This window comes from Eumetopias jubatus, unplaced genomic scaffold, assembly GCF_037043125.1.
Source record: "Eumetopias jubatus isolate StellerSeaLion01/CBP00866 unplaced genomic scaffold, mEumJub1_p1.0 scaffold_3, whole genome shotgun sequence".
NCBI classification, from domain to species: Eukaryota; Metazoa; Chordata; class Mammalia; order Carnivora; family Otariidae; genus Eumetopias; species Eumetopias jubatus.
The window spans coordinates 94,573,401-94,596,566 of record NW_028274809.1 but is presented as its reverse complement, the minus strand read 5'-3'; the positions used below and the strand labels follow the sequence as shown (position 1 = coordinate 94,596,566).

The 23,166-nt window shown below is 44.6% G+C and overlaps 1 protein-coding gene across 4 annotated transcripts in view; it reads left to right on the top strand.

Moving 5' to 3' along the window:
* Positions 1–23,166, top strand: part of MGAT5 (alpha-1,6-mannosylglycoprotein 6-beta-N-acetylglucosaminyltransferase) — a 325,833-nt gene that overhangs the window by 280,693 nt on the left and 21,974 nt on the right. For all 4 annotated transcript variants that reach the window (XM_028101249.2, XM_028101248.2, XM_088021737.1 and 1 more), the window contains 3 exons: positions 6,828–6,974; positions 15,006–15,122; positions 21,521–21,595. In XM_028101249.2, the coding sequence (XP_027957050.1) occupies positions 6,828–6,974; positions 15,006–15,122; positions 21,521–21,595 (339 nt within the window). The remainder of the gene's footprint in view (positions 1–6,827; positions 6,975–15,005; positions 15,123–21,520; positions 21,596–23,166) is intronic.

The window sequence follows — 23,166 nt, the reverse complement described above, 5'->3', positions numbered from 1 at the left end:
TTTTAACCTCTTCCTGCCCACCTCCCCCCCCCCGCCCTCCCGCCCCAGTCTTAGCACCAGAAGCTCCTTATAGAAGGGACATTCCCATCCTACACTAGACTGGAGGAGCATTTGGAGTGAGGCAGAACAGGTACCTCCCTTTCTACAGTAAAAAGCTGAGAGCAAATTCTGGCTGTGGAAAACAAAGGGGGAAAGCTGCTGCCGTTCATGCTGTTGCTGTACCCCTTCGCTACCCCAGCCTCTGGCCGTTCACCCTCCAGCACTTGGGCGGGTCATGACAGCCCTGTTGCCCTACCATGTCAACTCATCAGCTTGGCTGTGGGACTCACCTAGCAGCCTGGGCAGGGTTGGAGGGTATATGGTATGTACTGTCCCTGTTCCATCCCATCCCCATGTCTGATCCCCCATCAAGCAGGACTTTCCCCACGAGCTTGGATACAGTTGAGCAATCTCTCAAAAATCCAGGGCTTGAGGTGGCCACCACCTCAAGGTGGTGGAACCAGACTCTCATGCAGCTCCGTGATGAGAGAGGGGCTTTGCCTGTTCTGTTTACAGGTGTGTTTTCAATGCCTAGAACAGTGCCTGGCTTGTAGAAGGCCTTCGGTTAATTCTATAAAGAATGAAGGAAAGAGGATGAAATCCATTAGCCATCTGGGATCTTGGGACCATGCCCGTAAGAGTCATTTCTTGCTTTACTCATGAATCACGTACCTAAATCGCCAAGGCTTCCACAGCGGGTGACACTGTCCTTCTGACAGCCCATGCCTGCCTCTCCACCATATTGCCCACACATCACACAGGTGTGACCTGTGAGAGAGAGCCCCAGCGCTTACTAACTGATGGAGCAGTCCATCTTCCATCTTCCATTTCAGACACAGAAATATGCGCCCTCAGATAGTCAAGGAGGCTTCATCCTCGTGGCCAATGCCTAAAGTTACTCCCATTCCAGCCAGATGGGGAAAAAAATTTAGGTACACACATACTCTCTCCCTCTTGCCCTCCCATGTACGTGTGTAGAATGCAGTGGATAGTGAGGTCATTCAGTATCTTCTCTGACTTCAGGAACAAAAGCACATCCGCCCACTCAAATACACACGAAAATGTTCAGCATCTCCTCATCCTCACAGAGACATTTGATTGCTGGAAAGATCTCATCTATTAGTATTTATTCTTTTGCTCATTTTTCTGACAAATGTGTATTCACTACTGAATACATTCCAGGCCTTACTCCGGGCATTTTTGCTACAGGGATGACTAAGGCAGTTTTGCCCACCAGTGTTTACACAGATGTGGTAGAGGAGACAAACAGGTAAACTGGGGACCTATCGCAATGTGAAAAGTGCACAGGTAGAAGTAGTAATAATAAAAAAGAGGGACACCAGCGTAAAACTTCTGTGATGCTGTAAGCAGGGTCAACCATTTAGTCTTACAAAACACTGCACTGTGACTTGTGGTGTCCCTTAAATAACAGCAGGAGGTTGCTCTGGAGGACGGGAGCCGACTACCAGCCGCATTTTAACATGGCGCATCCGTGTTACTGTGGTGCACACGATCACGGAGATTTACTCTAGTAGTACTAGCCATTTTCTCTAACCCTTATCTGTGCCCTCTCCGTGAGTTTATCTCTTGTCACAAGAACCCTCTGACCTCAGTACCATGAGAGCCCATCCTTAATGTGACGGTGAATAGGCCTGTTGTGCTGCCTCACACCTTGTAAATAGTAAACAGTTCGTGCTGGGCAGCTGAAGATGGTTGGCATCTACTGTTAGAAACTTATCCAGATATTTCTCTTAGCTACCCCCTCATCTCCAAGTTAATGCATTTATAATGCAAATTGCAGTGCATGGGATTTTGAACTGGCATTTCCAAATGAGCGAAGTGGGTGAACTTTTGGTCTTGGTTATTATTGTTTGTGTTGTGTTGGGTTTTGTTTATGAAAGACCACTTGGGTAGCAAGGATAGTCTGGCTGCCTACCCAGTGAGCTGGTCTCTAGGAAATAGCCTTTGACATAGCAGCCAATTCTGACAACCTTTGGGCATTTAAACATACTTGGTGTATATCATTGTCTTGTCTCCTTTAAACCTTCTAGCTCTTTACAAGAGAATCTTCTTGTAGTTCAGGTTAGGGACATGGGCAGCCCATGAGAGGGTATAGCCAAACCTGAATGGGAGCGATTTTGGCCACTATTCTCTTCCTTCAAGCATCGAGTGCAGAAGGCCAGACACGCGTCCAGGGAGAGACCCTTTAGGCTACATGAAAGCATCACCTCTCAGGAGAATACATTTCCTCCATACTTGGCTACCATATGGATTCTGTTTAAAGCTATAAAGATTCTTTTTAAAGTTATATTACCAAAAATAGGGGGATTCCCAATCATTATATGAAGAAGAAACAAGGTTAGCAATAGTACATGGCTCATGGGACTGGCCTTTCCACGAGGCAGCCACCATAACCCATGTCTCCTCACTCTTCTGATGGATGTCCCTCCCCTTTTTTTTAGTCCAGGTACTTTATGGAATAGGGAGAACTTGCAAATACACATGCAGGTGCCAGGCATCTTGTAAACCACACAACCACAACTCAGGCACACCTAAGCTCTAGCTAAACAGTACAAGGTCATGTGTGTGTGCAGCTGCATGAAGTTGAATCTGGATTCTGACTCCTGTTCAGTGAACATTTACTTCAGTGCCCAACCTTTGGAATACATCATTTCCATTAAATATCTCATTTAATCCCCTCAGTAGCCCCATGAAATAAAGCACTATTGCGCCATTTTACACATGACAAGACAGTTTAGAGAGCTTGTGTAACCTTGACTGAGGTCCCATAGCTGGAGAGAATACGTTATAATGGACCTCAGCTAATCTGTAGGAAGAGTCATGTAACAATTTCCCACAGTTAGAGAACTAGGAAGTGAGGCCATCAGGGTTTGAACTTTGGTCGGCCTGAGTTTAGACCCTGTGCTGTCAGTTCCCACATTGTCCTGATCACTTTGTGCCAGCGTTCAATTTGTTGGATAAGCTAAGATTGATTCATTGTTCAAACTCCCTTCTGAGCCACTCCACCAATTTAGCTAGGTCACGCTAGTCAGAAAAGCTTATGTGGTGCGCATGTCTTCTATTTTGGATTATCTTGATGTTCCCCATCAAGAGTGACTGGAAACTGACCAAATTCATGTGGAGTCTTCCTAAGAACCACTTTGATCCATGTTGAAAGGATTCCTTGTTAACTGCTCCAGTTAGGGGTTTAGAACAATTCTGTTTCTCCCTTTCACACAGGGTAAGACTCCTAGTGGTTTTACTGAGCCGTTTGTGGACGTGTAGGAATGTCCCAATCCTGTGCCGTGAATAAAATCTCTGGTGCTTCATCCGTTTTCTCTTGCTTAGTATTAGTTCAGAAATTTAACTGTAGAGCATGTAATCCCTGGGTTTAGAAATGCTTATTGATGGGAAGGAGTTGCAGCCATGACGATGTTCCGTCATCTGGAATACCCTCATTCAATTCAGGGCTTCTGAAGGCCAGATGAAGTATAAATAAAATATGCCCAGTTTCCTCTCGAACAGTGAAGCTGTGCTTGAATGCATTCTTGTGCTGTGTCTCTTGCCTGCATGCTGAGGATGTCTGTAAGTAGCACAGTACTGGGGAAGCTGGGGACTTGGGGGGAAGGAAGTTTAGTACGGTGAAGACACCCATGTGTGCCAAGGCCATGGGACGCAGGAGTTTAAGGGCTACCCTTTGCTGGTGAGGAGCTCGCTCTGCCTACCCTTCTTGTGATTCAAACCTCAAGAGTGCTATTTGACCTTAATCTGTCTGCTCCATTATAATATCACAGGTATTGAGTACACAGGAAGCAAGGAAAAATTGCTTATTGACAGAAATGACAAAGAACTGTTATTTTGGTGTTTCTGAGTTGTGCATTTCCTGCAATCCTAATTAGCGTGACAAGAAAACTCATTGCCAAGAAATTGTATGGTATTTGCTTAAGCTTCATTCTCAAATTGTGAGGCTTTGGAGAGTTAGCCCGAAATGTTTACTTTTTGTGTACTGAGATGTTTCGATGCCAGCAGGGCAGCCGAGACGGTGCAAATTGTTATTCAGATATAATTAAACCTAGGTCACATTCAAGTCCATTAAGCAACAGCCCCAAATCCTTTTAATTAATGGGTTCAGATTGGTTGGTCTAAAGGAGCTAATTAAATTTTTTTCCAGGACTTTCTATTTAAATAATCATTGTGCATCCTGCATTTTCTCCAAAGTTCTTGGCAATTTAAGTTTGATGAAGTTATCAGCACTTCATGGCAGGCCCTGATTTTCAGAGGTCAGGACACATTGTGGGCTCTGGGTCTCTGGTTAAACCCACAGAGCCCCCCCGTCTGCATCTTCCAGCACCTTTCTTCTCAGAGTCAAAAGGATCTGGAGGCCCTATGCTTTCCTGCAACCTGAGAGAGGTCATCTTTCCCCTGGAGAGCCTGCGTATCCTCCCCAAAATCTGATAGGGAGGGCGGATCACAGAGCTCAAAAGCCTGAAGGATGGTAACCCTGGATTTTTCATATTTAATAAAGCTGTGATGTCTTGGGATGAGTCCTTCCCACTCTTGCCTTCCATTTCTTCTGCTGCTGTCAGTCATCCTACCCCATCCCCACCCCTGAGCCGCATGCTGAGGCCACACACTATATACTTAAGTTCACTCTGATAATCTCATTCCTTTCAGCTACTTAAGAAGAGTAAGATCCAAGGGCACCTGGGTGGCTCGTTCGGTTAAGAGTCCAACTCCTTTTTTTAAAGATTTTAGTTACTCATTTGAGAGAGAGAGAGCATGAGCAAGGGGAGAGGCAGAGGGAGAGGGAGAAGCAGAGTCCCCGCTGAGCCAGGAGTTGGACGCGGGGCTAGATCCCAGGACCCTGGGATCATGACATGAGCCGAAGGCAGACGCTTAACCATCTGAGCCACCCAGGCGCCCCAAGAGTCCAACTCTTGATTTTGGCTCAGGTCATGACGTCGGGCACCAAGCTCAGCTGGGAGTCTGCTTGAGATTCTGTCTCTCCCTCTGCCCTCCTTCCATGCATTCTCTCTCTCCCTCCCAGTCCCTCCCTCTCCCTCTCTCTCTCTCTCTCTCTCTCAAATAAGTAAATAAAATCTTTAAAAAAATAACAGTAAGATCCAGAAACAGGGCCTCCAAGTGGTGGTGGAGATGCCCCTTATATTCTACACCTTCCAGGCTCCTACTAACATGGTGTTCCTCACCCATGTCTCCAGTGGTTCTGCCCAAGGGCTAGTGCCCCCGGCCGTCAGTGGGAGCTCTGCTGGCCTCACAGCTGCTCTCCTCAACTCCTCCAGTGGATGTCCCTGGCAGTATATTTGGTCATCTCAAAGTTTACAGGAAATGAAAGGTTATTCCTCTGAAACAAACAAAGGTTAAGTGCTCTGTTTTGTGCAAAAGAACATACAGTTCAAAAACCTGGGGTTTTTGTTTCTTGTCCCAGAAAAATCCCTGTGGGGGCTACAGTATGTCCAGCATGGGCCATGCTCAGTGTTCAGTCCCGAAACTGAGTGCCCAGCACAAACTTCCTGCGTCTGTCAGTGGTACCCAGGGAACCCCGGCCACTGGGACTCAGGTCTCTCCACATGGAAGCATTCTAAGTAAGCGTTCCATTTCAGCAGCCGCAAAGACAGAATCACTGGGGAGAGGGCCCCAGGAAAGGAGAATCAGGCCTGCCGTGTATCCACTTTGCCAATATCCTTCACTCTCGGGGCCTGGCTGCATGGGTGTTCGTCAGCGTGATGGCAGAAGGGAACGGTGCCGTGGGGCCCCGTTATCGTTTGGTGATGGATGTGTCTCCTGAGGCTGAGTGATCTCAGCCTTGGCTCCTTGGTGCGGTAGGGAGATCTCACACCTCCCCAAGGCCAGACTTGGACCCTGCCATGGATGGCTTCTAGCCCTCCAGCACTGTGAAGGGTCCCGAGGGGAAGAGCTGCACTGAGGCATTTCCCTGAGATGCTGTTTCGGTTTCGGACCCAGAAATGATTGCCAGTGAGCTGCAGCAAGGCCCCTTTGTCCCAGCAGCTCGGAGCTTGGGTTTGCAGGAGGGCTTGGAGAGTGTGTTTTGGCTGCCATCTACTGTCTGCCGTGGGGAACGCGCGTGGTGTGCTTGCCGGGGAGGGAAGCCGCCTGACCAGTGGAGCCACTCAGCACCCTCTCCCCTCCGCTGAGGGGGAGATAAAAACAAAGTTATTGGTGTCCCCCAGTGAAAACCCCATTATGAAAACCTGTGTTTACCGACCTACCATCATTTTAAAGCAGCTCCATTTGAACTGTAATCAAACCGCCAAGTGACCTTTCTGTCCCCCCGCCCAGCATCCCTGAAAGGGCCTGTTGTTCCTTTGGTTCAGTGAAGAAACCTTCTGTTTAGTTAAGCAAGTGTTTTTCCAGTCATGTCTCCTGTTGAGTTACAGAAAGATTATTGTTGGGTCTTGGTTTTTGTTGTTGTTTTTTATTCTTTTAATACCGCTGCGTCCCTACCCCCTCAACTGCTCACCTCTCCCTCAGTCCCCACGCTCATTTCTTTACTTTTTTTTTTTTTTTTTTTTTTGCAGAGGAGAGCATAATGAGCTGAGCAGCTTCCTGGGCCTGTAAAGGTCCCCGGTCCTGTTTCTCAGCTCCTGATGTGAGCTGCTTTCTCTTCACCCCACACCCCCAGGGTCTGGGAACCTTCCAGAGTCTCTGAGGCTTCCACGTGGGAATGAAGCACAGAATAGCCCCCTGTGAGCCAGGGACGCCAGTCCTGATTGATGTGTTTATATATGGTGTGCTTTTCTGTCTTACAGTTGTTTGTTGGACTCGGGTTCCCTTATGAGGGCCCAGCTCCCCTGGAGGCCATTGCAAATGGATGTGCTTTTCTGAATCCCAAGTTCAGCCCACCCAAAAGCAGCAAAAACACAGACTTTTTCATTGGCAAGCCAACTCTGAGAGAGGTAAGCATCTATAAAAAAATCCTTCTTTTAACAGTATGAGTACTAGCTACTTACTGAAGGCTAGGAGCCTGTTCAAACCTCATAGCCTTGGACAGTAGGTATCGTCAACATCATTTAACATAGCTGGGTGGAAGAGGGGTTGGGCAGGGGCTCAAGGAGGAATGGCTGATGCCCTGTCCTAACCAGGTGGTGGCACAGCCAAGACTTGCATCTACTTCTGCCCCTCTCCGAACTATGGCATCTTTTCACTCTGCCTCAGCTCTACCCTAATTCACACAGACCTCTCCAGCCTTCTCAGTGGCTGAGCTCTGACTTTTTGAACGTCTAGAGTTTATGGAATAAGGAAATCCACTGGCTAACAGGCATTTTTGAAGAATGTGCTCTCCACGATGGGCTGTGGGGAATAGAGAGTATGTCGTGGGGGTCCTTCGCTGTCCACCCTGAGAGACAAGACAGATGATGGGCAACTGAAGTCACGTGCCTGGTATTTTCAGCCTCCGTCCTTGGGCACCATCCTGAGAACTAATCCTGCCATTGCTCGAACTGTTGGCAGAAGCCTTATTTGAATTGCTTTCAGAGATCCTCTTAAAAAATCCACAGCAGGTGATGAATCGCCACTGAAGGCAGTTGGATTTGTTTTGGGGCAATCAACAAGTCATTTAGAGCATGTGGGTGATCAAGATGGTGTTTCTGTATCTAGTCAGAAACAGGTGTGTGCAAGAAACCATAAGATTGATCTTCTTATTTCTGTGGCTCTGTGGGCTGCTCCCAAGGAGGAAGCCTCTCCAAGCTGGAGTCCTGGTAGCGCCCCTGTCATCCGGGGCCTTCCCCTGGGGGACGACCCGGGTGAACCCCCATAATGTAGCTGCAATATAGCAGCACTGTGTTTAAAGCACACGGTTTTCAATTCTGCTACTTTTAAACCTTTTTGGGTCGACTGAACACTCCCTCCCCCAAATGATCATTTTTCACTGATCAGAGATCTTACCAATTCACGGAGCTTATTATTTTGAGAATGCTTTTTTCTGACCACTGGAGAAAGGGCCAAAGGAGGTGGAGGAAGAGGATTGAGATCCATAGATAATCCTTTCAAAAAGGACAGTCTGTGGCCCATACAACCTCTGACAGGGGGTAACTATGGGTGTGTTGACTTGCACGCTTGCTTTTCCTTCTGCTCAATACAGTACATTTGAATTCTTCCTTACAGGGAGCCATTCCTCAGCAATTTTTTTTTTTAAGATTTTATTTATTTATTTGACAGAGATAGCAAGAGCAGGAACACAAGCAGGCAGAGGGAGAGGGAGAAGCAGGCTTCCCGCAGAGCAGGGAGCCCGGTGCGGGGCTCGATCCCAGGACCCTGGGATCATGACCTGAGCCGAAGGCCGACGCTTAACGACTGAGCCACCCAGGCTCCCCGAAGTCGTTCCTCAGCAATTCTTAATGCACACCTGTGTGCCAGGTGTTGGGGGAGGCGCCAGTACACAGATCAGGAGTGTTCAGCCTGGCACCGAACAGCTTATTCTTTGGAATGATCTGAAGAGACGCTCCCCAGCAATGAGAACATCTCAGTTTAGGAATCTCTGCTCTACCGTGTGTCTGACTTCTTTGAAACTTTTAGGATAGAGTTTAGGATAGAAAATTTGGGTCAATAAATCATCCCTACATTTTAAGTTAGGTGTAAGAAATCTCTGAAGTTTTTCTTTTTTTTTGTTGTTTGTTTTTTTTTTAAGATTTTATTTATTTATTTGAGAGAGAATGAGAGAGAGAGCATGAGAGGGAAGAGGGTCAGAGGGAGAAGCAGACTCCCCGCTGCGCAGGGAGCCCGATGCGGGACTCGATCCCGGGACTCCAGGATCATGACCTGAGCCGAAGGCAGTCGCCTAACCAACTGAGCCCCCCAGGCGCCTTTCTGCCCACATTGGAATAATTATTTATAATTTTGTGTTTTTTTTTTTTTACTTCTATTGGGATAAATATACATAATTGAAAACTTAGCATTTTAACTATTTTAAGTGTATGGTTCACTGGTATTAAGTATATTCCCAGTCTTGTGCAACCATAACCACCGTCCGAAACAGAAACTGTGTTCATTAAACACCAACTCCTCATTCTCCCCTCCGGAGCCACAGCCCCCGGTAACAGCTCACCTATATTCTCTCTAAATTTGCCTTTTCTAGAAGGTGCCTAATGCAAGTGAAATCAGACAGTATTCTTTCATGACTGGCTTGTTGCTCTTAGCATAATGTTGTCAGGGTTCATAGCGTGTGTCAGAATCTCATTCCTTGTAGAGGCATGGATAATATTCCGTTCTATAAATACACGACATTCTATTTATCTGTTCATCTGTTAACAAACACTTGGGTTGTTTCCACTTTTTCTCTCGTGAATAATGCTGCTGTGAACATTTGTGTACAGGTATCTACTTGGGTTCTTGCTTTTCGTTCTATGTACAAGTGGAGTTATTGGAATTTACTTTTTATTTATTTTGAAATAGTTTTAGTCTTAGGGAAAAGTTGCAGAGAGAGTACAGAGTTTGTGTTTAACACCTTCATCTGATGGTAACACATTACAAAGCTACAGTACAATTATCAAAACTAAGAAATGAACCCTGGTATCACAGTGTTGTCTAAACTACAGTCTAATTGGACTTGGCCATTTTTTTCCACTAACATCCTTTTGCGGTTCTGAGATCCAGTCCAGGACCCCACATTGCATTTACCTGCCGTGTCTCCTTAACCTCCTCCAGTCTGTGACACTTCTTCAGTCCTTCACTGTCCTTCACGACCGTGACACTTTGAAAGAGTCCCAGTTGGCCTTTTTGTAGGCCCTTGCCCACTTTGGATTTGACGGATGTTGTCTAAAGGTTAGTTTGAGATGACGCATTTTTAGCAAGAATGTCACAGAAGTGGTATGGCCTTCTCAGTGTGTCATATCTGAGGGGGGGGCATGATATCACTCTTAATTACTGGTTCAGGTAGTGCCTGCTGGGTTTCTTCACTATAAAGTTACTATTTTTCTCTATATTGGAAAAAATATTTCGAAACTATGAAAATAGTTCTGGTTCTCTTCAAACTTTTGCCCATTTATTTTTACCATGTGTCGGCGGATCTTGCCTACAACCGTTATTATGGTAGTTCTAATGGTGGGTTCACCCCTCATTGTGATTTTTTTTGAATACGTGAAGAGCTAAGAAACCTGTCTTTTCTCATTGCTGTTTCTATATATGAGCCTTTGGGAAATGATCAGTCAAAAGTATCTTAGACTACATTGGCAACTGGCACCTTTTTGTTATTAGTAATTCTAAAGATTTTGATGACACTTCGTTACAACTATTTTTTCCTGGAAAAAAAAAAATGAGGACCCTCATACACAGTCCATTTCCCAGTGAGTGCTGTAATGTCACTGAGATCAGACCAGCCAGTGTTAAGTTATTGAGGAAAGGATTTTCATCATTTCCTGTCCATTGTCATCACTTAGTAATGTGCTTCGCAGTGAGGTGGTGGAGGCTTTTCATTCTTCATGGCATAAGAAGAGAATAGGCGTTAGAGCTGCTCCCCCCCCCACCCGCCCCGGGTGCTTGGTTCCTCCCATCCCCTCAGATGATTCTGCCTGTGCTTAAATGGGACTCTAGTTAGAATAACACTGTGGGGTCCTCTCAGTTGCTCTGAAAGGGACCTCACACGGATGGTTCCATCAGTCCTGGGCTCCCACAGGAGGGCTGGGATACCAAAGGTCAGTTGACAGATGTGCGCTGTGTCCCCAACAGGGTCCAGGGTACTAGCTGCTGCATTGGGGAAACTTACCAAGACCCATTTCCTGTTTTCCAGGAGCTTGGGTTTTGATACAGAAAGAAATAGCGAAGTCAGTCGAGGAGGGAGTGTCAACCTGGAATCGTGCCAGGTGGAGAATGTGCTGGGTTAACTGAAAGGGGGATGGTGGCAGAGCTGTGCTATAAAGGGAAAGGAGGAGATGGGGGTTGGGTTCAGGCTTAAATGGCATGAATGTTGATGAGTTGGAGGGAAATCCCGAGAAGGTCACTCTGCTTTATGCAGGAGGGCAGGTTCCATCTGATGTCTGTCTCCTTCTCGGCGGGATCAGTGCAGAGAGCAGGCTGGGAGCCAGCTTTGGGAGGACCCAGTGAACTTGACCTCAAGGCCAGGTGGGCCACCCACTCTGCTTTTTCAGCCCACAAAAGCCACAAAATCCCCCTAACCAAAGCTGCTTTTCATTGGGAGAGTGCTATCAACAGTCCTTGAGAAGCCCAAGGGTCAAAAATCCCTAGAAATCAATTATTCTTTTTTTTATTCTGCAAATGGAAAAATTTTAAGCAAAGTGGACATAATTACAAAGCTATTTTTTGTGCCCTTGCTAGTTTTTCCAGTTAAGCAACAATTGATCCATATAAATCAATCTGTATAAATTGCATATATGTCCCTTCTTTGCCTTGGAGACAAAAAGTCTAAATTTCTACATGACAGTTTTGTCTTATTTTTATCTTTTGCATTGGACCAATTTTTAAAACCACGATGTATACTCAAGGGAAAAAGTCCCATATGTCTTAAGTAATGTGGTCGGTTCAGGTTATACTTTCAATGTGATATAAATTGGATTTTTATCTTTATATTGGGAAACACATTAGTAGGTTCTTAATCAGTATTTGGACATTTTGTAAACCATTAGAAATTCTCTGGCTTCAGGGTTTTTTTCCATAAAGAGAACTCAGGTTCTCCTTAGAAATTTAATAGCCGCTCTGTAGTAATGTCTCATATTTAATAAGATTTTCATTACTTTTACAAACTATACTCCAGTAAGTTTACTGATTGATATACAGTGAAGTAGCTCAGATCAGACGGTTCTCAATAAATTAACAGGGAGGAGCATAACATTCAGAGGGGAAATAATGAATTACAAAATGCCTTACTCGTTAAAATTAAGTAACCCTCAGTAAATGTAAATGAATAAAATGATAATGGCTCGGCATTCTGTATTTTCCAAGGGCTTAGAGCAACCTTGCAAATAAGCAAGGACCTTATAAAGGGGAGGGGAGGGAGACTGCCAATTTGTAAGTGGCTGCATAGTGACATTGATGGCAACTTTAATTTACCCCCTGATTCCACTGGAAGATTGAATCAGTTTGTTCTCCAGGCCACCAAGTGAAAACGGGGTGACATTTTGCTCGTCTTCAGAAAAGCTCTACTGCAGGCGTAAATTCAATCCTGGGATTTTTTTTTTTTTTTTAGTTTGGCAAGTTTTAGGAGCGTGATTAAAAGACTGGAGTTTACTTCGGGCTTCTTTTTGCCTTTGTCTTAAGAACCCTGTAGGTACTGTAAAATTGTCATCTTCCTTTCCATCCAAAGCTAATGCGTTGTTGAAGGACCTCAATTTGAATTTGCTCTGCCACTTCCTGGCTGTGTGGTCTTGCAGAATTGTAAACCCCTGTAAATCTCAAAATCCTGATTGATACACTAGAAACGTGATAAATAATGAATATGTGGGTCATCAGCACAGTGCCTGAGCCAGCCAGGGGCTTCACTGATATGTGTTGAATCTAAAACGTGTGCTGAGAGGAAAAAAAAGAGAAAAGGGTGCTTCCCCAGCTCCATGAGGGGCTGTGGTCCCTCTGTAGGTTCTATCACTGAACACGTGGCTGAGCAAAGGAAGACGGTACGTGTCAGAAGAATGGGGAACTGAACAGGCCAGCGAGGGGCATAATTCTGGCAGAGGAAGCAGGAGCAAAGTCTAGGATATTTTCTCCTCAGAATCATGATTTCCAGGGGCGCTTGGGTGGCTCAGTCAGTTAAGCGTCTGGCCCTTGAGTTCAGCTCAGGTCATGATTTCAGGGTCCTGGGATCGAGCCCTGCGTCAGGCTCCACACTCAGCAGCCAGTCTGCTTAAGAGTTTCTCTCTCCCTCTGCCCCTCCCCCACTTTCTCTCTCTCTCTCTCTCTCTCTCTCTCTCTCTCTCAAATAAATAACTCTTCAAAAAGAGAGAGAGAGAATCATGATCTCCATGAGAGAGGGTACCAATGACAGCTGGAAGCTGAGGCCCGGTAACTTAAACTCTGGGTTTCCTGCCCTAAGTATTGCGCGCACACAGTTGGTGAGGTAGGATACGAAGAACGGTGGCTCGGAGTGAGATGGAGAGAGGCCAGTTAAATCATCCCATCCTCTGTGTATACTGGAGTCTGAAGAAAAAGAGAACCAGCTTCACCTCTAAAGAAACAGCCTCAACCCTACCAGACCCAACACCTGTATTTCTCCCACAAATATATTGTAAGATCTACTTTTCTGTCCTGAAATAAAATTCATAAATAATATACCCTGCCTACATATGTAATTTCAAAAAAAAAAAAAAAGAATAATTCCCTAGCTCTAACATAAAGGAAAATAATTTGCAATAAGGAAATACGTATTTCGGTATGTATATATAGTCAAGGAATATTATGCCATACCCAAGAACTGTAGTAGAAAACATGTCTCATTCCTCCTTACAATGAGTAAGTTTGTACTTAAGAAGAATAAAACATTCAGCTGAATATGGTTAGCCTTTATTTGGTAAAGGCTTATGGTTGCTTATATGTGATATTATAAAAGAGAAGCTAAGTTAAAAAGTGCCTATACAGGGGCGCCTGGGTGGCTCAGTCGTTAAGCGTCTGCCTTCAGCTCAGGTCCTGATCCCAGGGTCCTGGGATCGAGCCCCGCATCGGGCTCCCTGCTCCGTGGGAAGCCTGCTTCTCTCTCTCCCACTCCCCCTGCTTGTGTTCCCTCTCTCGCTGTGTCTCTCTCTGTCAAATAAATAAAATCTTAGAAAAAAATCCTTAAAAAATAAATAAAAATAAATAAAATGCCTATACATATATATATGTATACATACATATACGATTGCCGTTAATGTGAGAGCTACAAATACAGACCGATTTGGGTATGTTGTAATGGAGACTCGCCTCATCTGAGTGACATTGACTCGGCTGCCCTGATTTTTCCAAAGTGGTTAACAGCTTATGGGTGAAGTTCCTAAGAAAACAGAGTACAAACATCCCTTGATTTACATGGTAATTACATTCCTGGGAAACTGAATGTATATCAAAACTGTGCCAAAGAGTTGGATTCTGTGACCCACATGGAAGCCCTGCGGGGCAGGTGGAAGCTGAATGGGGAGCGGACGGCCCGCCTCGTGCAGGACTGTAGCGCCTCGTGAGCCATCTGCAACCCCTGGTCCTCAGTCATAGGTTTGGGCGCAGCTCAAGGCAGCACCCCAGTCTTTGGGAGAACTGAAAATGTTCTCACGAATGTCCAGAAAGCTCCCTTCCCATTACTCCCTGAAAGGGATACAAGCATAAAGGTGGAAGCCAGTTTGGGTGGTAAATTTAGCTATCAAAGGAAGGACCCTTCAGGAATGGAGAATCACCAGCTTTCATCCTGGGTTTCTTTGGACCCTTTGTTCTTAAAATAAAACCTCCGAATTTAGGGCTTTGCTGAATCCGAATTGTTTTTATCAGTATTAAGGTTCCAACATGATGCTAATGATTCGTCCTGAAACCATTCCAAAATTCTCTGTTTTTCTGGTAGTCTTATTTCTCTTTCTTCACATTTCATGTGTCATTACTCATCTTCCTATGACTTTAAAGCTGTTGGCTTTATTATAATTTTCTCATGCTTAACCTGTGTGTCCTAATCTGTGTCTTGTTAACAGATACTAGTTTGACCAAGGTGATTTTCAGGGCTGGGATATGACCAAGAGTTAACTGTTCCATTGTATCTTGGTGCATCTTTGGGGGTCGGAGCCACCCGTAACAGCCACTGTGGCACCCAGTTTTGACATTTCCAAGTGGGATTCAAGATGTGGAGCTCTCACTCTTTCATTGTTCTCAACTTACAGGTCGTCAGGAGGTTTTGATCATCAAGGAAGGACAAAAATGTCTTGTTAGCTACGCAAATACAATGCCATAAAAAGCATAACGCTTCATCTAGCACAGAAGGCTTAAAAAAAAAAAAAATTGTGAGACTGAGCTGCTTTGTCTTTCTCTTCCAGCTGACATCCCAGCATCCTTATGCTGAAGTTTTCATCGGCCAGCCCCACGTTTGGACGGTTGACCTCAGCAATCAGGAGGAAGTGGGAGATGCTGTGAAAGCAATTTTAAGTCAGAAGGTTGTGTCTTTTTTTCCGTTTTTCCCCATCTGTACTGTGAACTGAAATGTGTGGAAAGCCTCAGGCCCTCTGGTCGAATGATTAGAACATTTCCACATCAGCTTAACTCTGAGATTAGAAAAGAGCCACAGCGTAGGATTTGGCCTAGGGAGGGTTCATGGGTGCACTGGAGGGTGGGAACAGAGCCGGTGCCCCTGTGTGCGTGGATTCTCCAGAACATTTTGGCATGACTGCTGGGTCCCAGATACAATAGTAGGAGGTTGAATTACATTTGTTTCACTGCTTAATGATGGTCGCTCTCACAGAGATCAGAAAACACAAACCTGTTCCCCTACCAAAAAGTAAGTATGTTAAGGAGCTATTAAGGAAATACTGGGAAATGTTTTTATATAGCGTTCATTCATTTGACTTTTTTTTACCTGAACATCTTAATGGAATTTTGTATTTATAAGTAACTGACATCTCTGGATTCTCCTGATCAAGTTAGCAGACATTTATTAAGTACCTACTGTAGGCAGAGCACCCTCTGAGCCACTTTAGGGGACACTCACTTCCATAAACATAATTGAGGCTGGCTCCCAGCCTGTAGGAGGCTTACTGCCCAGTGGGGATGGACCAAGTTAACCTCTCCCAACCCACCCGACTGCCTTCCACACTATTGGGTGCATTCTGCTCTCTGTACTCCTCCTACTAGAACACAATACTCTGTTACAGTTATTTAGGAGAGGCGGTATAGGCATGGTTGTAAGGAGTACGGGCTGCAATTAGCTTGGGGTTGGGGTTCCAGCCCTAACACCTACTAGTAGAGTCCCCTCAGGCAGTTACTTAACCTCTGAGTCTTAGTTTCTTCATCTCTTTAAGTAGTAGTACCTACTATATAGGTATTTGTAAAGAGTCAATGAGATAATGAATATAAAGCCCTTAAGTGGAAATCTACCACATAGTGAGTGTTTAGTTGTTTTTATTAAGTCATTATTAGTATTATAGATATAATATTCTTATTTTTGTGATCAACAGTCTGGATTTACACTAGACTGTCAGCAACATGAGGGCTGGAAATATGTCTCTCTCACTGCTGTACTCTGTACCCAGCATAGTGATTCACCTAATGGATTGAGAGAGGGAGGGATAAGTATTTGCCGGATGTGTTCAGTGCCAACAACAACATGCAAAAGATGGAGAAGTGGACATTGGGGGAAGCTTTCTGGAAAGTGCAGCACCGGGTTAAGTCTTTTAGGAAGAGTAGGAATTTGCCAAGCTGAACTGAGAAGTGGACCCAGAAGGACATGGGTTTAAGGGACAGTGTGAGTAAAGGGGAGGAGTTTGAGTAGAGTGTGGCCCCACTGGGTTGCCTCAGAATATCTGCCACACAGCCAGAGCTTCACCACCAGAGAGTTATTCCTATGGAGGCTGATGGTTCTGTCTTTCTTTCTTGAGTCCCTGAGTCCCTTAGGGTATTAGTTTCTCAGGACTACCATAACAAAGAACCACAAACTTGGTGGCTTTAACAAGAGAAATTTATTCTCTCACAGTTTCAGGGACTAGAAGTCCAAAATTAGGATGTCGGCAGGACCGTGCTCCTTCCAAAGCCTGCAGTGGGGGATTCTTCCTTGCCTCTTGTATCTTCTGGTGGCCCCAGGCTTTCCTTGACTTGCAACTGCAGCACCTTGACCTGTGTGTGTGTGTGTGTGTGTGTGTGTGTGTGTGTGTGTGTGTGTGTGTGTGTGTGTGTGTCTGGGTCTATTTATCTGTCTGTCTTTTCCATTCTTAGAAGGACATCAGTCACACTGGATTAGGGCCCAGTCTAATTGGGACCTCATCTTAACTTGATTACATCTGCAAAGACCCTATTTCCAAATGAGGTCACATTTATAGCTACTGAGAGTTTGAACTTGTGCATTTTCTTTTTGAGGGACATAAATTCAACCCACAACACTTGGTTAAGTGCACATACCCTTGAAAAATAAGTAATTTAAAAGGTAACGTAGAGGCAGAAAATCTTGGATCATGGAGTACAAAACTTTTTAGGCAATAGATCCCTTTTGTCAAACAAAAATCTAATGGGAATGCTTGATACAGAAAGCACAGAGTGAGGCACTGAGTTGTATTTGCTCATTGCTACATGAGATAGACTCTCTTCACTCCATGGAACCTCTAGTGCTCTACATTTTAAAACTCTGATCGACCTTTATCCACCTTATTCCAAAAATTATTCAAGACCACGTGAGAAAAAAAGTAATTATAATAGTAGCTCTTATGTAGAGAGAACCTCTTTCTACACATCTAGAATCTCTCTATATCTTTATGAGCCTTACCTCATTTAATCGTTATGAGCCTTATCTCATTTAATCGTTATCTCACATAATTCTTCTATAGATAAAAAGATTGAGGTTTAAAGAAATTAAGTAATTTACCCAAGATCACACAGCTAGTAAGTAGTAAAACCTGGATTGAAGCCTAGGTCTTTTTGACTAGTGTGTTAAGATAATATAAAACTTAGAAAGGAAAAGAAATATGGAAAGAAGTAAAGGGAAAGATATGAGTGGGAATGAGAGGTTAAGTAAGTAATGAGATTAATACAAAAACTATTGTCCTTAAAATCCTTACGCTTGTTAGAAATGGGTCAGAAATTTAGTTCCAGGCTTTCTTATATTTAATTACAAGATTTTAAATTACATGACACTCAAAAAGGCAAGGTATAAGGACCCATCATTAAGAGAGGAAATAGTCATTAAAACCAGACCCAGGGATGGCCCAGATGGGTTGGAATTTATTAGAAAGCAACTTCAGAATGCTCAGATAAATATATTAGAAGGTTTGGTGGAAAAGGTGGACAGTATATGTGAACAGATGGAGAATTTCAATAGAAAGCTAGAAACTTTTTCTCAAAACCAAAGGAAAAAATGCTAGAACTGAAAAAATAATTGGAAATGAAGAACTCTTTCAGTGGCCTTATCAGCAGAGTGTACACAGTGGAGGAAAATATCAGTGAATTTATCAATATCTTATCAAGATACTGACTTATCAAGAGAAATTTTCCAAATTGAAACAAAAAGAAAAAAGAATGAAATTAAGAAAAAACATATGAGACTTATGGGACAATATCAAACAGCCTAATTTATGTATAATTGGAATCTCAGAAGGAGGAGTGGATAGTCAGAAGACATATTTGAAAAGATAATGGTTAAGAATTTTCTGAAATGAATGAATGACATCAACCTGCAGATCCTGGGAGCTCAGTGAACTCCAAGCAAGATAAATATGAAGAAAAACAAATATACATCATTGGCAAACTGCTGAAAACAAAAAATTAGGGGAAAAAATCTTGAAAGCAGCCAGAGAAAAATTTATTACACTTAGGGGGATAACAGTATGAAAGACCTCCAACTTCTCATCAGAAATAATGGAGACCATAAAAAAGATCCCTTGGAGGCAGAATGTGTAGGGCCTTTAAAACAGGTCATGCTAAGAATTCTGGATTTTTATTTTAAGTATGACGGGAAGTTTTGAGCAGGGGAATGGTATGACCTAGTTTACATTTGAAATCATCAAGAGAAATTGCAGAATATGTCCAACCTAAAATCCTCTGGTTAGTAGATAGAGGAGACAGGACCCAACTTCTGGTCTTCTGGTACCTTCTAAGACCACCTCTCATTGAGTGATGCCAAGCCACCTCTGTCCAGGGTCAGCTGATCTCTGAGATTAGTTCCCTGTAGGAATTGTACTCGGACTTAGAGCAGTGAGTGGGTACTAGAAGAGACAGGACATCTCACAAGAAGGGAGATAAAGAGAAAAGGAAGGAAAAGGTGGGAAGATAATGGAAGGTTTCCGGGGCCAGCAGGAAGTACACAGTGTAGCCTACAGGCTTCCTTCCTGTGGCCAGGTGAGTAGCTGTCCTTTTTCCTGTTTCTCCACAACTGGCCCCACTTGGGTTTCTCCATAACTGGATGTGCTCTCAGCATTCCCTTTCATTCCATTCCACAGGGAGGCCTTGACTTGTTCCTGAAGGATTATCATGCAGAAAATTGTCCCAGGCCCCCTGCCCCAGTCCCCACAATAGCTCCTACCTCAGAGGCTTGCCAAGGTTCTTTTATATCCAAAGCCAGGAGTCTGGAGAACTTTCCCACACAAAAGGCCCTGTTCCTGTCCACAGCAGGATGGCTAGTGGAACCCACTGGCAGGGGTGGTTTAAGAATACAATTACCTTTTTTATTTATTTATTTATTTATTTATTTATTTATTTATTTATTTAGGTTTGCTTTTCCTTTATAGGAAAATCATTTGGCTTCATATTATTTAAAACAGTGAACAGGCCACCAAACAATTAATGAGTCAGCATCCCTTTGGTTAAATTGGGTTTAGTTGGTAGGAGAACACAAGGAAGAGCCATTTTTCTGTATTTATTGCATTTGAAATAATTTATTGCCCTTTCAGATAATTCATTTCCATTTCTAAAGAATTTCTAAAGGATGCCCTTTGTAATAAGTTGTAGGAATGGCCCCTGAATATTCAGCCTCCTTCCTACCACACAATTGGATCTGTTGATGTCGTGACAGATGGCCACCAATGGTTATTTCACTCCAGAAATTCTACTTGTCACCACGTAAATGAGCCTGATATGCCAAGTCCTCTGTTGTGGTTTCTTTCTGTTCCTTCTGTGAACCTTTGAGAGGAGACCTATCTGTAGGCCAGTCCTAGTAAGCCGCTGGAATCACCCACAGGTTGAGTAAATAAATATCCTTTGAAAGGAAAGAAAAATTTTGCCCTTGGTCTGAAGAGCTATGTCTGGGTTGGAAAGGGCACAGCATGTGCAAAAGCTTGAGGTGAGAAGGAGCAGGCATGCAACATTGAAGTCAGTTTTCTAAGTAGTTTGAGCTCTTCTGAGGTGATCTATTGAGGAACGAGATGACCTGCATTCTTGCAGAGTAGTCCTGCCCCGATAGTATCATACTTATGGCTCAGCCTCTTTTAGCTCTCTCTGGACGGATGTAGGCAGGGATGGCTGAGATAAAACCTGTGTGATGCATTATATGATTGTGGATTTGAAGATATATTATGAAATTAATAGTCGTGGTTAAAGAAGAGTTCACGTGTAATGTGTGAATCGACACAAAAAAAGGGGAGAAGGTGCCCTGTGCCCAGCTGCTTGGCTGCCCACGGGAGGATGACTTCTCTGTCAACTGTCCCATTTTCCACAGGCCTCAACTCACAGGTGTTCTCTCCAGCTCTCCACCCTGTAAATCTGAGATGGGCAAGTGTAGGCCTAAGCGGCGGCCCTCTACCTTATTGCTCCCAGGTGCCCTTGGGCTCTCTGAAGCTGTCAAACTAGATTGCTAATGATTTTGTCCCAAGTGCAAAAGTAAAATTTCCATTTCGGATTGGTAATGCCTGCTGGATGCCCCCAAAACACAAGCCTCATAGTGTTGGCACACACAGTGTGCAGCAGAGATCAAACCCACATGTCTTCACCTTCCCCAGGTGTCCAAACAGTGATCACATTGCCTCCCCCACCCCAGAGAAGCACCTTCTGGGATTTCCTCCTGCCTTCAAATAAAGCTTGGGCTCCTTAGTATAGAAATCCTTTTGTGTAAATCCGGTGAACCTCTTCCCAGCCTTGTCTCTCCAGCCTTTGCGATCCCAAGCTCTACCCACCTGCTGTTCTTCTCGCCTGTCTCACCTCCTACTACTCGCTCTACCTGGAATGGCTTCCACATCTTGGCTTGCTGGAATCCTAGCTGGCTTTAAAAGCCCAGCATGAGCGGAAGTCTGCTTTGACCTTATAGCCTCGTGGGCCCCTTGGCTGAACTCTTTGTGGCACTTTGTGACTCTGTTTCTGCCCCACAAGTTCTTTAGGTGTGTGCTAACCTCACCTACAAGTGCAGACCAGTGCTTTTGTCACCGTCCTGGGTCCTTAACCACTCATGCCGTGCCCTTCCCATAACATTGAGCACGCACCCATGCAGCAGGTGTTTGCTGTGTTCCTCCGTGAGCCCCACAGCCCCGCGGCCATGGAGCCTGCCCTGTGGAGCTTAACCTCTAACCAGTGATACTCCCCACCTTTTGGGGAATGCCTCCTGTATTCTAGACACCAAACTAAGCACTTTACTTATTTTTTTCTTTTCACATAACCTTCACCAACAGCTTAAAAGAGGTAGATTTTTTCCTCTCTCCGTTTGGCACATGAAGAACCTGAAGCTCAGAGATGGTGGGTGATTTGCTCAGGGTCCCACAGCTGGTGAGGAACAGAGTGAGCTTCTAAGCCCAGGTCTGTTGACATCCGAGTTCATAGTCGTAGCCCCTCTTGAGGCACGTGAGTGTGCGTGAATCAGGGGAGGACTGGGTAAGTGTCCTAGGTTCTGTGTCCTCCTCTTTCATGATACCATATTCTATTTCCACAGATTGAGCCATACATGCCATACGAATTCACATGTGAGGGAATGCTACAGAGAATCAATGCTTTCATTGAAAAACAGGTAAGGCTCTTCAGAAGCCCTTTTATCCCATCACCCCAGGGGGCTCTCATGAACAGCTAAGAGCTCACCGTGTTTCTGTGGTTATTTTCCTGCTTTGGAAGACTCCAGAAGCTGGATAATGGCTTGATGGAATTTTGAAGCATGCACTATCATAGTCACCCAAGGGACTTAGTCTGTCCTTGGGTTAAGAATGTTCTTTTTGGGGGCACCTGGGTGGCCCAGTCAGTTAAGCATCTACCTTTGGCTCAGGTCATGATCCCAGAGTTCTGGGATTGAGCTCAACAGGGAGCCTTCTTCCTCTCCCTCTGCAGCTTCCCCTGCTTGTGCTCACACTCTCTCTCTCTCTCTCTCTCTCTCTCTCTCTCTCAAATAAGTAAATACAATCTTAAAAATAAAAAAAAGAATGTTCTTTATGATGGTGGAAGGTCAAAATGGAAACTTTGAATGGGAGAGACTGGATGGTCAAGGTAAAGCCCTCCTGAACCATCAGACCTGTGCCCTGAATGGGTTCGGAGGGACATCACGAGGACTTGGGTGGGGAGAGGGACAGAGAGATGGTTCACTGGTCCTGCCTGATCTTCGTTTCTCACCCTAAGAATGGCAGGGGCTGAAACCAGGGGTTTCTAAGCATTCTTTTAATACATGTTCAATAATTCCAAATACGTTAGGACTTTTTAGTGGTGTTGAAATATCTTTTCAAACACAACCCCTTTTCAAACGAAACTTTACATGAAGGCTAAGCATAAAACAGCTAAAAGGAGGGTTTCAGTGCTAAAGTGGGGTGGGGGGTCCAAGAGTCCACCGCCCCCAACAGAGCTTGCAAACTCTGGCTTATGCTTGTGGCAGTAAAGGCCAAGAGCACCATTGGCATCCTTCTGTTTCCTTAGTCCTCAAAAGCAGTTCAGAGCTACAAATAGACAGATTCAGAACCCCTGTGGGCAGGGCAGTATGAACTCCTTGACCACATTTCAGGAACAGGGGTCTCCTCTTAAAAGGCAAAGCAGAGTGTCTTGGAATGATCAAAAGATCTTTACACAATAGGGGGTGAGGACTGTGCAGGCTGAAATAGCAATGGTGTGTTAAAAATGTAAGTAGGTGTAGACTGGAGGTCCCAGGTAGGTTTCTAAGGGAAGGTTTGCGGCGACAGGTTGGAGAGCCCTGGGCAGTCCTGGATGCTGCTATTGAAGAGGGAGAGCAGTGGGCACAGGCTTCAGGGTGGCGTGTCTGATATTCTGGGTGCCTGTTCATGGCCAGAGGCCATGCTCTGCAGCCCTGCCATCTGAGTTCACAATTTTTTGGTTTTATGATTTGGGTGCGTTACTCAGCCTCTCTGGGCCTTAGTTTCCTCTCCTGTAGAATAAGGGCAATAGTAGACCTCTTAGGGCAGGAAGTGCATAGAACAGGGCTGGCACATAGTGCTCCATAAATGCAAACTGATATTGTTGATTACCTAATAGATGATATTATGTATCCTATCACAGTGTATAATTATATTGTGATGTCATATAATACAATATAATATGACTCACCCGACTTTACCACAAGAGCTAAGCATCTGAATCATCGCTTCA